Source organism: Drosophila simulans, chromosome 3R, assembly GCF_016746395.2.
Source record: "Drosophila simulans strain w501 chromosome 3R, Prin_Dsim_3.1, whole genome shotgun sequence".
Classification (NCBI taxonomy): Eukaryota; Metazoa; Arthropoda; class Insecta; order Diptera; family Drosophilidae; genus Drosophila; species Drosophila simulans.
This window is the reverse complement of record NC_052523.2, coordinates 8434977-8447646: the sequence shown is the minus strand read 5'-3', so window position 1 is coordinate 8447646 and position 12670 is coordinate 8434977. Positions and strand designations below refer to the sequence as shown.

Genomic DNA, 12670 nt, shown 5'->3' with positions numbered 1-12670 from the left:
CCCAAATCACAGTCAAATATATTATGATATTTAATCTTATTAAATTCTTAGAAATAATTTTATACTATTACAATTGTTAACAGATAAGAACATTAGGTCTCTAAACGGATTACAACAATTAAAAATAAAACATTTGTACCTTATTTATTTTTGGAATCTTTTTCGGACTTAGCACTCATTGCGATCTGTCTCCTTTGATGCTGCCCGGAGCGGTAGTGGGTCCTCAAGTTCGAGTTCCGTGTGAAGGACACTTTGCAGACCTCACAGCTGAGGGGAAAGTAGATAAAAACAGAATTAAACATTTGAAAAAGTAACTTTTCAATCAGAAAATAGTTAACATTATTGATGGATACAGTGGATAATAGAAAATAAAGAGTTACAAAGTGGAATTCAAAACATTTTAACCAGGAAATAATAAGATCATTGATATTTAAAGGAATATGGTAGTGTTGCAAATAATGGCTTTCCAAATGGCGCATGGAGAAACAAATCTAGCCATATATCTTCATAAGATCTTACTGGAATTTACGCTCGCCAGTGTGGACCACCTCGTGCTTGGCCCTCTGGTAGTTCGACTCGAATCGCTTGTCACAATAGTTGCACTTGAAGTTCTTTGGTGATTTCCTGTTCCGGTGTACCCGGCTGAAAGAATGGGAGTGTTCGTGGGGGAATTTTAGGGATTTAAGGTATGCTATAGACTCACTTTTCGTGGCGCGATCGCATAGTACTGTGCACGAATTTCTCGTCGCAGAACTGGCAGGCGTATGGCTTCTCTCCGCGATGCTTCACCCGAATGTGAATGTTCAGGATGTACCTATTGAACTCCTTTTGGCCGCACTCAGGGCACTCGAAGGGCTTGACGCCCGAGTGGCGCAGCACGTGCAGGTTAAAGTTGCCCTTGTCGGTGAATTTCTTGCCGCAATGGTCACAGACGTGGACCTTTCGGCTTATGTAGGTTTTTCGTTTTTTCTTCGCAGGTTTCAGAATGTCGGTATCGTCGTTTTTGGGAGATGACCTGTTGGTATATTTTCGAATAGACTTCTTATCTTCTTCAAGGGCCGGTTGACGCGACGTGGCTTCTCTATCTGACATAGAAGCAATATCTGTATCGCTGTCGCCGTCCTCGTTCTGCCAAAGCTCGTCGTCCTCTTCCTGTGACTCCTCCTCGTCCTCCTCATCTGGGTGTGACTCCTCATATTCCTGTGACTCCTCGCCAGCATCATGTCCTTTCCTTTTATCCACCATATCCTCACACTCCTGTTTTTGCTCTTGATCATTATCCTCCTTATTGGAGGGTATTTCGCTGGCAGTATCTACAAATTCCTTCTGCTCATCAACCTCGCTTTCTTCCTCCTCCTTCTTGAACAGGTCGTGGTCCTCCTCCAGTCCCTCATTATCCGCATATGACACCTCGTACAACACCTCCTGCTCCACTTCCGCATCGTTGATCTTCAGCACCTCGTGCGCGTCGCTCAGCGGATCATCCCAGCATCCGTCGTCCTTGGCTTCCAGCCTTCGGCGCTGGATTGTCAGTCGATTGTTGGTATTGATGCAGACTTGCCGGAAGGCAATGGCGCTCTTCAAGCTCAGCAGGCAGCAGGAGCACATATTCCGGGGCATCTTCGAGTGATCGGTGAGCTTGAAAACCAAAAGAGAATTTGCGGTTTGAATTTGTCAATTTAATTTACACACTCACCCAAAGACCCGTGACCAATGCGATTTGCCTGACCATGTTGCTGCGCTCATCGAATATGTTAAATGGATTTTGCGTGTATATTGAATCTCCACACAACCGGCATTGTGGCGTCATTTCCAAGAGTTATTTTTCGAGCCAAAATTCCTTACTTTATAAACAGCTGCTTCTTCATTTTGGGCCATTCGCAGAGAACTGTTGTTTTGGTCCGCGTCTCTGGTGAAAGCGGTGGCGCCAGAATTTGAAAATGGCACCTTTTATTCAAGGGTTGTTATGAAAGTCGTTATGGAATAACGATGGCAAATGCTTTTCGTGGCAAATAATTCCTATTTAACGTTTTAAACAAGTATTAAAAATAAATATTCTACATAAGTTTTCTGTTTTTAAATGAAAACGATTAAATAGTAAGCTATTTCGAATGGTTGCATGGCTGTCCAAATATTACACTCTTAAGAAGCTACATTATAATAGGAAAACCAAATGACAAAAATGTATTACAAATAAGTTATAGCAAACGAAGGGCAATCCAGTGCCAAAATAATAAGAATACGTTCAAACATTTATGCCTAGATATCCTGAGCCTTAAAATTATTCAGGTCGTGCTTCCAATTGGACAACTACATAGTCCGCATCTTCCAAGACGGGATTAGAAGCGATCTCAAATTCGTCGGCGGATCAGTGCTCTTCTTCGATTTCCAGGATGGCGTTTGCCCTAATCAGGTGAGCAACCGAATCGAAGTGTCTCCTTAGCGCTGCCCTCCGGGCAAAGTTGATTTGGCAAATTACGCAGCTGAGAGGGAAATACACGACTTGTATCGAACATACTCCAGTTTCATATCAGTTCACTTACTCAAAGGGCTTAAGACCTGTGTGCAGGAACTTGTGCTTATTCAAGCAGGTCTTGGTATTGAATCTCTTAGTGCACTGGTCGCATTGGTAGCTCAGATCTCTGATGTGCCGTATTCTGTCATAGTGATAGGGAATGGTTTATGTCAGCGCTTTTAAAATTAAATACAAATGCAGTAAGGACTTACCGCTCATGGCGCGACTTAGCTGAACTTGTGAAAAACGTTTTCGAGCAGAAGTTGCACTTGAACGGCTGTTCGCCCATGTGGCGCACACGTTCGTGTAGACGAACCAGATACTTGGTGACGAACCGCTTGTCGCAGAACGTGCATGGAAAGTTCTTCTCGCCCGTGTGGCGCACCATGTGCGTCTTCAGGTTGTATGGAGTCTTGAAGACCCTTTCGCACTTAGGGCACTCCAGGGATTGAATTTTCCGAGCTCTCCTCTTTGTAGGCGGTACATTCTCAGCTGCCTCATCTTCTGGAAATAATGCAAGAGGCTTTACTACCTTAATAGAGGGATCCGTTTTAAGTAGGCTCATATCGCTTCCAATTTGTATAAAGTTTCCTTTTTTTGGGCTTTGTGCATCAACTGTTTCAGGCAAGTTTTCTTTTGCCAACGAAGTAGTCTCAATTAATGGATTTTTATGCTTAAATATTAAGGGCGATTCCGAATCATTAGGATTATGTGGTCCGTTTCTATTATCTTCATTGTCGAGATTTAGATCTTTTTCGGATTCCTCTGCTATTATGTCAAATGGATAGTTTTCCAAATCAGATAGTTTTCCTTCTTGGTGCTCCGAATACGAAGTAGTGTGGGACTCCTCCGATTCCAAGTCACTGGAATCCTCTTCTGGCTCTATATCGGATGTGTGTGTGCTACTTAGATCTTCATCAAGCCAAGATCCCCGCCTTAGTGTTGCTTCATCGTGAACTCGTTGAATGCGATTCTTCAACTTAATCGATGTGTTCAAGTCATTCAGACAAGATGGACAAATATGACGCGGCTGGCGTTCATTCTGTTCTAACTGTAAATGGAGTAACTGGGTTATGCCATTCAGACGCCAAAAAAGCCATAAACATACCCATATTCCAGTGAGATCCTTGATCTTGGCCAGAACTTCCAGGCTAAAAATAATCGTGGGATTCAGGCGTCGGATACACGAGGCACACAAATGGCATTGCGAAGGCTTTTCCATTTCAAGCATTTATCATTTATCATTTATGATCATTTATACCGGTTGAATTCCCAAAACAATCAGCTGTAGTTTAACTGTTTATGTTGTCAATTATAGAAAAAAAAACGGTAAAAGAGCGTACGCAATCCCAGAATTTCTGTTTACTCCTTAAGCAGCAAAATTAGCTGTTAAATGGCGTTACCAGATAAGTGAAAAATAACTGTTCTTGTTTTCTAGAAACCAGGGACACAACACCGAAAAAGTTTTTTTTTAGTTTAAAATGTATTTATTATAAACGAAAGTTTAAATTTTCCCAAAAAGAAAGGTTCAAGCTATAACACATGTTCGGCTTATTCCTACCGTTTTTAAAATTGGTTCCATATAATTTTTATTAAAAAAATCGTGGTGTGTAATTAGAATAAAATATATTTTATAACAAATTGAAATCCAAGACCGAAGTTGAATTCCTTCCACGCTGGTGCTAATCGTTCGGCTGGTGGTTCAAAGGAGTTCTCTGAACCACCGAAAAAGTCAAATAGTCTGCATCCCTGGCATTGGCGAGTTTGTGGCGCCAACAGAGTCGAATTTTTGTTTGGGCTTAAAATTAGGTGTACAGCTCCTCTCCCTCCGCCAAGGCTTCGTCGTACTCGAAGTCCTCAAAATCCGCGTCCTCATCCTGAAGTTCCTCGTGGTCCTCATATTGCTCCTCCTCTATGTTCTCTAGTATTACGTCCAGTTCAGCCTGGCTATCCTCCATTTCTGCCTGACCCTCTTCCATATATCCTGGACTCTCCGCCGGATCAGCTTCTGACTGGAATTCCTCTTTCGGGTCATTCACCAGCAAGTTGACCCGCTTGCGGTGATACTTTGTGGAGTAGTGCCGCTGCAAAAACTGCGCCTCCTTGAACTCCTTGTTGCAGGTGAGGCAGCTGTGAGAGAATGAGCGTTTGTACATCTATTGCTATGTATTTTTTAATAATTCTTACATGTGGACATCCGGTTGGTCACTCTTGTGCCCCTCCTCGTGCTTCTGCCTTCCCTTTTCGCTGTTAAATCGTTTGCCGCATATTTTGCACGGGTGGACCAGCTCGTTGGCATGCATTTGACTGTCAAGGTTTTTATGTTTTATATAGATAAGGACTAGTGATGTGATTAGGCCAGCACTCACCGTTCATGACGACAGCGGCTGGGACTATTGGCGAATCCCATACCGCAGAACTTGCAGACGTACGGTTTCTCGCCCTTGTGATGGACTCGAATGTGCAATCGGAGCAGTGGCATGGTGTAGAACTTGCGGCCGCACTCGTCGCACGAAAACTTCTCCTCGAAGTGCCGCAGCTTGTGATCCTTCATATTGCTGTGATCGTTGAACGACCAACCGCACTGGTCGCACACGTATCGCTTTATCGAGCGATCGACCTTGGGTTTCGGTCGCCGCTTTCTGGGCTTTCGGACGAGCTCCCGCGGAGGTGGCGGTGGACTATCTGCCTTCTCGACCACCGGCACACGAAGGCGCTTGACCCTGACTCGTGGAGACTGGCTGTTCGATAAATTTTGGGTCTCAAGCCTGATTTTTTTGGGCGAAGGAAATCTTAAAATCGGCTTTTCGTCCTCCAAGAAATCCCTATCTTCATCCAATAACTCCTTATCATCGTCCAGTAGCTCCTTATCGTCCTCGTTGTCATCGAGCACCTCCCGTTTCAGCAGCGGATCACTATGCACCGGCGAAACCTCCGGGGAGCCTTTTGAGGCGACACCCGCCTGTGAGGAGTTCCTCTGGTGGAGAATTGCGTGCGTATCCAGGCATCGCTGCCTGAAGGCTACGGCTTGGGACAGGTCCAGGAGACAACACGCGCATATGTGCTGGGGCAGCATCTTCTCCAAAACGATCTGGAAATGCATGGATTATGAATAATTCCGGACAACAAATAAAACGGACGCCACCTCTAAGCCCGTGATTTGCTCGATGGCCATCCGAATGCGATGATTGCGCTTCTCGAAGATGTTCTTTGGGTGCGGCGTGAATATCCGCTCGCCGCAGATCCGACACTCGCTGCTCATTGTTACGAAATTAAATAAAATTGATTAATTTTGATTACAAATTATTGTAATTTTTGCGCAGCCGGTTTGGTTTTGCAGTGTGACCGTCGTCCGCATCTAGAGCTGTCCAAACATCGATTTTTTTATTTTCCGATACATCGATGTTTATTTCGGACTATCGATGTTGGTGGCCTTTCAAATAAAAAAAACGACACCGCCACCTTTCCATTTTCTTTTTTAATTAATAATATGTTTTTCCTAAGAAATCACGCTTTATAAAAGAAAATATATTTTTGGTAAGTATTTGTATATATGTAAATATACCTTTTTTGTTAGCAATTGTTTTTATCTTTAGTCTACGATTATAAAAATAAAATAAGCATCTTGTATAATCTGCATAAGCAAGTTTTAAGCCCTTTTGTGTACAGAATTAATAGTAACTAACCTAGGAAAAGCGATTAGCAATCAAAGAAAGTCTCTCATAACGTGTAATTGTCAAATCTTTGTCAAAATGCTCTACAGAAATGCCTCCAGTACGGGTGCCGCGATCTGGAGCCAACTCTCCCGCCATCGCAGCTCCTGGAACTCATGGATTTTGCGCTGAAAACCAGCTCTAGTCTCCAGGATGCTGGGATTCTTTGGAAAATTCTCGAACCATAGCCTCAGCTGCTCGGCCAGCTGAACGTGGTCGCCAAACACGAAGCCATTCTCGCCGTGCTTCACCAGCTCATCAAGGCTAAAAAGTCATTTGTAGTAGTTAGTAAGAAATAATAATAAAGCGAAGAGATGGCAGGGTTATTTACCACTTGAAATCGTAGGCGCAGACAGGCAGCCCGCTGCCGAACATGTCGACCACCTTCATGGGCAGGTCCAGCCCACTGGTGCTCCAGTGCAGGCACACGCCCAGGTCGGCGCTGGCCAGAACAGTGGGGTAGTCCTCGATCTCCAGCCAGGGCGTGATTACCGACACCTTCTGCCATTGCAGCTTCTCGATCTCCGCCACATAGTGCTCCTTTTGTGGCCCCTTTCCGGTGATGATGCACAGCAGGGAAGGATAAATCAACGGCTCCGCTTGCGCAGTCTCCTCGTAAGCTTGCAAAGCCTTAAGGAGTATACCAAAGTCCTCGTCCGGCGTCCAACTGGTGCTGGAAACCAGCACGGCTTGTCGCTGGGGTCTGTACTGCACAATACCGCTGGCCAGCTTCTGGGTAAGAGCGGTGGCCTCCAGAACATCGAATTGTTCGGCGTCCTTGGCCTGGAACTGTGGATAGTCTTTGGCCAGCTTCAGGTACAGCTCGTGCTTGTGAGTTAAGTCGATGGGATGGAATTGCGCGGGCGCACGATCATACAGAACTTTGACAGGCCTGAAAGATGAGTCATGGTTTAGTTATTTACATCGTTTAAATGGATGTGATGAGGACTTGCCCAATGCCCCAGTTTTGCTGCAGATCCTCCTGCATGGCCCGCGTCACACAGAAGTGGGTGTGTGCCTTGGAGCCGAAGTATCGCTCCAGTCGCCTAACCAATCGTATTAGAGGACTCTGCTCTCCCTTCGACATTCCCAGTGCCAGCACTGTGTACGTGTAGTTGTGCCAATCGATGGCCAGCTTGGTCCGTGTGACCGCACAGTACAGATAGCACACAATCAGCGTGGGAATGCCGGGCGGATTCTGGACGAGCAGAAAGCTGGGACGGCCAATGGAGATGAGAGCCATCAGCAGACTGAGTGTCTGCCAAAAGGCCTTGAAGAGCAGGCGCAGTTTGGGCGTTAGGTTAGTCACTGGGACGGCAGTTAGCTCGTGGATTCGGCAACGTGGATGTTGGGTCAGTTCCTCCAGCGGCCTCGTCTCCAGATACCCAATCATGTCCACGTGGTAGTTCTCCTCCAGAAGACTCTGGGCATGGTACTGCATGCGCGGACTGCGTCCAATGTCGCCCAGCACGATGACGCAGGCGTTGCGCTTCTTGGGCGGCACTTCCGTCATCGCTGGGCAGGAAAAATACGCGCTTTATCTGCGATCAAAGGCAATTTCGCGTTTTGTTTGTGGTTCGATTGAATCCTGCGGAATAGTGGGACCGTACTCAGCGGCTGCAAAAAAACCACGGAACTCTGCTAATATAGCGCTATGTTAGGGTGGTTCATTTGAATGTTTATTTACTACTTGTTTTAACACTTGTGATATTTTATCATTTTATCCATCCAATATATGAGCTTATATCTGTTGACTTGCCTTTATCAGAATGTATATGAACAAATATCTTCTACTATATAGATTTCAGACTTTGAAGTGATAACATAGGTGAACATGAAGTATAACATTCATAATTTTAAGCTACATTATTTCTCTAACATAGCATTTACATTTATTAACAGTACTGTTAAATAAAATGAGTGCGGTTAACAGGGAAATAACTTAACAGTTGCAGAGTGACCGTACCTGCTTTGCGTATATATGGTTTTAATTGCAGTAAACGAGACTGGTCGCACCACACCGCTCAAACTGAATTCTCCATTCAAATTCGGATTCGTATGGACGTGACGTCGCGGCTCGTGAGTGCGGCACTTTTCTAGCGGGACTTCAAGCTCAGTGTGTGTGTGTGCGCGACATTGCGTCGGTGTGTGTGAGTGTTTACCCACAAAGCTGTGTTACAATTTTCGCAGCAACTAATGCTCAAGTAGAGGAAATATTATTAAATATACTAGTTGGTGATGAAAAACAAGTAGTTCAAACAAAGTTACAAAGCTTAAGACTGCTCAAACGGGAGAATTGCCGGTGAGTAAAATCAGGAAAAGCACTCCAACTGCCGTTATTTTACGCATTTTCGCCGGCACAACAAGCCGGCTTTCCACCCTCCAGTTGGCGCCTGTCTGGTTGTCAATGTGTGGGTGGCTCTACCGATGTCCGCGTGTGTGTGTATCTGTGCCTGTGTGTGTGTGTGGGGGTATTTCGAGCCATCGAATTTCGATGAAGTGGAAATGCAAATTTCGTACACCACACACTACAATTTCCAAAGCTCCTGCCGGCTTTGTTTTCCATTTATGCATTTTTATGCGCGTAGTATTTTCCTCTCTAGTGCCATCATCAAATTTGTCACACGACTGTCTGGGATTATAACTAGGTGTACAGATGCGGTAGAAATATTAATATCGCTTACAGATTTCTATACGCGTATGAATAAGTAATTAAGAGAATACTATAACCTATAAGGCCTGCAAATATCCTTAAGGATTTTATTTGCATAAGTCAAAGGAATGTCAAAGATACTGTTATTGTATGTAATTGCTCTTAAAGATCAACAAAGACTTGATTGAAGTATGATAATCTTAAAAGCTATTTTTAATATTAACAATTTCCCATATAGAAATTAAACATTCATAGACATTTACTTATTTGACTTATAGCTGTAAAACTAATATTCCGAGCCAGATTTATTGCTTTTGATTATGATTTTCCGCATGATACAGATATTGTATTATTCTGGACCCAGCTGTGTGTGTGTGCTCCACGTAGTTTATCCCATTAGGCTCGTCTGCAATTTCTGATCCAGACGCGATACGCTCCGCGCATCGTCCTTCTGCTCCTGCGTCCTTCGTCCTTCGCAGAAGGCAAATAGCCAAGCCAGCGGGCCACCCCCAAACGGTGGGCGGTGAATGCGGGGTGGTGGTTGCACTGCTGCCCGGGTGGCTGGGTGGTTTTCGGTGGGTGGCTGTATTTTCCTGGGGTTGGCCCGCAAGTTTCCACTCTTGATTTTTGATTTCTGTGCGACTTTTTATGGCGCTGCAGAAGTTTTCGCTCTGCCTTCGTCCTTTTCCGCTCTTTTCCATTCTCTTTCCGTATGGCAGCATTTGGCATAGAAAACTTATCCTCGGTCTAGACACGGAATCAAAAGGACATTTTCCTTAACCAGGTTTATGCGGTGGCAATATTGCAAAAATCATATCTCAGGTTAATTCATATATTTGCCCTAAAGCTATTATTTTTAACGATAAATGGACTGATTGTACTCAATTATTTGTTTTAAAATCGATAAAAACCTTTACCTTTATGGTAAGTTAGTAACTAGCTAGAATAGTTGTTGGAATGATTGAAATCAATTAAAGAATATTGTTAGTTCTAAGAAACAACCCATTTTTGCTCACATGTCACAACATATCTATTTCCATGTACCATGCCAAATTTAATCGTATAAACCTACTTTCATTTTAGTTGCATTTGTCTTTATTTCTGTGCGTGTTTGCTGTCTGCGACATTTTCTGCTTTTGCTTCATCAGGATTAGCATTAATTTCATGTTGAATTTATGTCACTGAAAATTTATTTCGCCCAAAAAATAAAAAAATAACTAAAATCTATCCGGAAAATTGCTCTCTTGCAGCTGCACCGGCAAAACATATCAAAGAAGGGATTATTTTGGACTGAAAAATTCACTTTAAAGGCGCTCAAGAGCAAAAACCCGTGACAGGTAAGCTTTTGCAGGCAGTGTGTGTGTGGATTTTGTATGGAATGGGATGGATGTGGGTGATGTGGTTGGATGGATGGATGGGCGGTGTGGTGATTCAGGGAGCTGAGGCAGTCAACCTGAATAGTCGATTATCGCTGCATCTAATTTGTATGCCAAAGTCGTCGAGCTATGTGTATGGGCCCGCATGCAGACCGCTCCAAAGGCGGCGCGAGCTATTTGAATAATTCGCATCATGGACTCTCGGATGTTGTGGGGTATTTCGTCTCTGTCTCCAAATGGGGCAGATATTCCAGGCGGGCAGGGACGTGGCAGGCAAGACAGGGCAACTGAAGAGACGGCGCCGCATGCAGGCAGCTGCATGAGCTTGTAAAATGCCAGCAGACAATGCCAAATATCCTAAACAAACTTCCGCTTCGCAGACGCCGTCGACTTCTCGACGCAGAGGTGGCTATAATTAAAAGCGGTGCGAGCGAGAGGCCACCGCGTGCCGCATGGCAGTGGGAGAGAGCGCGCGATAGCGTGGCAAGTGCAACGCATCCAGGCCCCTTTTTCTATTTTCGCTGGTGCCTCGCTTGCTTGTTTTACAGCCGAGCACTGCAAAGTGAGGAATTCTTAGTTTTCATCAAAAATAATTAGATAAAAATGCTTTCCAGTCAATAAAACCATAAGATATTGACCAGTTTGTATCTTAAGCTGTATACATGTAAGTATGTATACGTTTTAAATCTGAGGAATAATAAATGATTTTAAATATTCATCTAGACATGATCATAAAATGATTTATTTTTGTAATTAATCAGTGTCATTAGTGAGAAATTAATAACAAGAATAGAAACATATATTTTTTTTAATTACCGTCCATTAATTTCTCTCAGCGTATCGCAAGATCTATACCACGTCTGTGATCAATATCAAGTGCCTTTGACATTTTCCACATAACAATCGACAACTGTTCGCTCGTGGAAAGCGGGGAAAATAGCTGCGGAAGTGCTTTTCCCTCACTCTTCTTTTCTCTTTCTCCAATTCTCGCGCTGCACTTCAATTTGTGATAGTTGTTGCCGAGAAGCAGGAGGGGATTTGGATTTGAAGGAGGAGGAGGAGGAGGACGAGCTCGAGGGCAATTGAGTTCAGTCGCCACACGTGACAAACATGTGGAACAACTCAGGTTGAGATAGTGGACTCGGTGTCATCAAAAGGCAAATTATGCGGACCAATTCAGGTAGCAGAAACGGAGGAGAAAGATACGAGATATGTAGAACAGTTTCTTCGGGTCAATGACTAGAGTCTCTTCCCATTGCTAAACGCAATTTCACTTGTACAGGGAATTTCAAATTAGTTTTAGTTGTTTTTTAGTTTTTAAGACTAGCGTTTGTTGTACTACCATTTATTGCTATGTTTAATACAGGTATTATGTTGCTAAACTCTATAATTTGAAACCTTATTGTAGAAGCAAGGCATAAAGTATTCTTACTGTGTAGATATAATAATAATAATATTGTTAATATTTCTTTCTGTGGTTGAAGCTTGTTCTTTACTGCCCATTACACTAACAAGACCTTTTTACGCAATAACCACAATCAGCAAACAAGTTTTTGTTCATAAATGGTCATATAAAATTTAAATCGTTTACAAATATCCAATATCAGAAGTGCATAGAGGTCACTGAAAACTGGTATCTCAAAGATTCAATTGCCGAGTGGTCCACTGCGAGGTGCTAGAGATTCCGTTAAACTGTCGGATGCTAAAGTCTCGGCAAAGATGCAAGTTTGCCAGCGGGTCATTCGAGTGGAGGCCCGTATTCCCGCACGTGGACACTTCAATGACTGACTGACTGAATGACTGGCAACTTGAATGCCTGACTGACCGAATAAATGACTAGCGGACTAACTGACTGACTGACTGACTGACGGGGCACGCAACAATTGTGGCAACAACAGAAACGACTGAAAGGAGAAAGGCGAGAAGGAAAGAAGGAAGTGATCAAGTTTTTCCTTCCCAGGTTCTGCCTTCCAAATTTATGCAGTCCACCTCCAAATGGAGGAGTAGGAGAAGCAGGAGGAGGATGAGGTCATTGGGGTGGATGAGGAAAGTACCGGGTGAGTGCCCTGGACAGCGACAACTGCAAAGTGTTATTAAGTTGAGTTGTTGTTGTGCCGCTATTACGGTGGCTCTTTTGTTGCAACTGTCTTCTGTAACTACAGTAGAACATCGATTTGTCAGATAGTTACATCTTATAGATATCATCTTAATAATCAACTGAATATTTATATTTACACCCAAATATTAGTTATCAGAACTTTAAGCCATAAAAAAGTAGCACTTAATTTCCAAACTATTATAATTAGTTAGCTAATAAAACAGACTAAAATCATTCGATTCTGCTTGCTTATCTGTCAACTTTGAGAGTGAAAATTAGTACAAGATACTTAATTAGCAGCTGTGAGAATTTCAA

The 12670-nt window shown here is 43.5% G+C and overlaps 5 protein-coding genes across 8 annotated transcripts in view; 1 reads left to right on the top strand and 4 right to left on the bottom strand.

The window, feature by feature from the left end:
• Positions 1-6: 6 nt before the first annotated feature.
• Positions 7-1919, bottom strand: LOC6727640 (transcription factor Ouib). 2 transcript variants are annotated; one of them, XM_016176512.3, is made up of 4 exons: positions 1697-1918; positions 704-1638; positions 520-642; positions 7-267 (listed from the first exon to the last, which is right to left on the bottom strand). In XM_016176512.3, exons 1-4 carry the CDS (start codon positions 1808-1810, stop codon positions 141-143), a joined length of 1299 nt encoding a protein of 432 aa, XP_016034235.1. In that variant the 5' UTR covers positions 1811-1918; the 3' UTR covers positions 7-140. The 2 variants fall into 2 exon arrangements, with proteins under 2 accessions (XP_016034235.1, XP_039151878.1); XM_039295944.2 differs by lacking the exon at positions 520-642 and having other exon boundaries at positions 1697-1919.
• Positions 1920-2194: 275 nt separating this feature from the next.
• On the bottom strand, positions 2195-3929 carry LOC6727639 (zinc finger protein 705F). The gene is made up of 4 exons (XM_002102980.4): positions 3624-3929; positions 2728-3566; positions 2544-2657; positions 2195-2483 (listed from the first exon to the last, which is right to left on the bottom strand). The coding sequence occupies exons 1-4, from the start codon at positions 3744-3746 to the stop codon at positions 2369-2371; spliced, it is 1191 nt and encodes a 396-aa protein (XP_002103016.2). The 5' UTR covers positions 3747-3929; the 3' UTR covers positions 2195-2368.
• Positions 3930-4124: 195 nt separating this feature from the next.
• On the bottom strand, positions 4125-5893 carry LOC6727638 (transcription factor Ouib). The gene is made up of 4 exons (XM_002102979.4): positions 5661-5893; positions 4885-5606; positions 4703-4822; positions 4125-4645 (listed from the first exon to the last, which is right to left on the bottom strand). Exons 1-4 carry the CDS (start codon positions 5775-5777, stop codon positions 4321-4323), a joined length of 1284 nt encoding a protein of 427 aa, XP_002103015.1. The 5' UTR covers positions 5778-5893; the 3' UTR covers positions 4125-4320.
• A 252-nt stretch (positions 5894-6145) lies between these two features.
• On the bottom strand, positions 6146-7891 carry LOC6727637 (chitobiosyldiphosphodolichol beta-mannosyltransferase). Its single transcript, XM_002102978.4, has 3 exons — positions 7182-7891; positions 6560-7120; positions 6146-6492 (listed from the first exon to the last, which is right to left on the bottom strand). Exons 1-3 carry the CDS (start codon positions 7739-7741, stop codon positions 6273-6275), a joined length of 1341 nt encoding a protein of 446 aa, XP_002103014.1. The 5' UTR covers positions 7742-7891; the 3' UTR covers positions 6146-6272.
• A 325-nt stretch (positions 7892-8216) lies between these two features.
• The window catches only part of LOC6727635 (protein tincar), a 62616-nt gene continuing 58162 nt past the window's right edge, over positions 8217-12670 (top strand). For 2 of the 3 annotated variants that reach the window (XM_039295943.2, XM_016175511.3), the window contains exons 1-2: positions 8220-8530; positions 10132-10218. The gene's annotated coding sequence lies outside the window, so the exon portion shown is untranslated. Of the gene's footprint in view, positions 8531-10131; positions 10219-12670 lie in introns of all 3 variants that reach the window. The other variant, XM_016175510.3, reaches the window with a different exon arrangement.

Bases quoted from the DNA above. Each gene is read 5' to 3' on its own strand.
- LOC6727640 (XM_016176512.3), bottom strand. From the start codon at position 1,810: ATGACGCCACAATGCCGGTTGTGTGGAGATTCAATATACACGCAAAAT. The intron at 1,639-1,696 runs GTGAGTGTGTAA...TTGGTTTTCAAG, and splicing joins CATTGGTCACGGGTCTTTGG to CTCACCGATCACTCGAAGAT. The intron at 268-519 runs GTAAGATCTTAT...CTTTCCCCTCAG, and splicing joins ACTGGCGAGCGTAAATTCCA to CTGTGAGGTCTGCAAAGTGT.
- LOC6727639 (XM_002102980.4), bottom strand. From the start codon at position 3,746: ATGCTTGAAATGGAAAAGCCTTCGCAATGCCATTTGTGTGCCTCGTGT. The intron at 3,567-3,623 runs GTATGTTTATGG...CTCCATTTACAG, and splicing joins AGGATCTCACTGGAATATGG to TTAGAACAGAATGAACGCCA. The intron at 2,658-2,727 runs GTAAGTCCTTAC...TCACTATGACAG, and splicing joins GCTAAGTCGCGCCATGAGCG to AATACGGCACATCAGAGATC.
- LOC6727638 (XM_002102979.4), bottom strand. From the start codon at position 5,777: ATGAGCAGCGAGTGTCGGATCTGCGGCGAGCGGATATTCACGCCGCAC. The intron at 5,607-5,660 runs GTGGCGTCCGTT...ATGCATTTCCAG, and splicing joins AGCAAATCACGGGCTTAGAG to ATCGTTTTGGAGAAGATGCT. The intron at 4,823-4,884 runs GTGAGTGCTGGC...AAACCTTGACAG, and splicing joins AGCCGCTGTCGTCATGAACG to TCAAATGCATGCCAACGAGC.
- LOC6727637 (XM_002102978.4), bottom strand. From the start codon at position 7,741: ATGACGGAAGTGCCGCCCAAGAAGCGCAACGCCTGCGTCATCGTGCTG. The intron at 7,121-7,181 runs GCAAGTCCTCAT...CTCATCTTTCAG, and splicing joins CAGCAAAACTGGGGCATTGG to GCCTGTCAAAGTTCTGTATG. The intron at 6,493-6,559 runs GTAAATAACCCT...ATGACTTTTTAG, and splicing joins TGCGCCTACGATTTCAAGTG to CCTTGATGAGCTGGTGAAGC.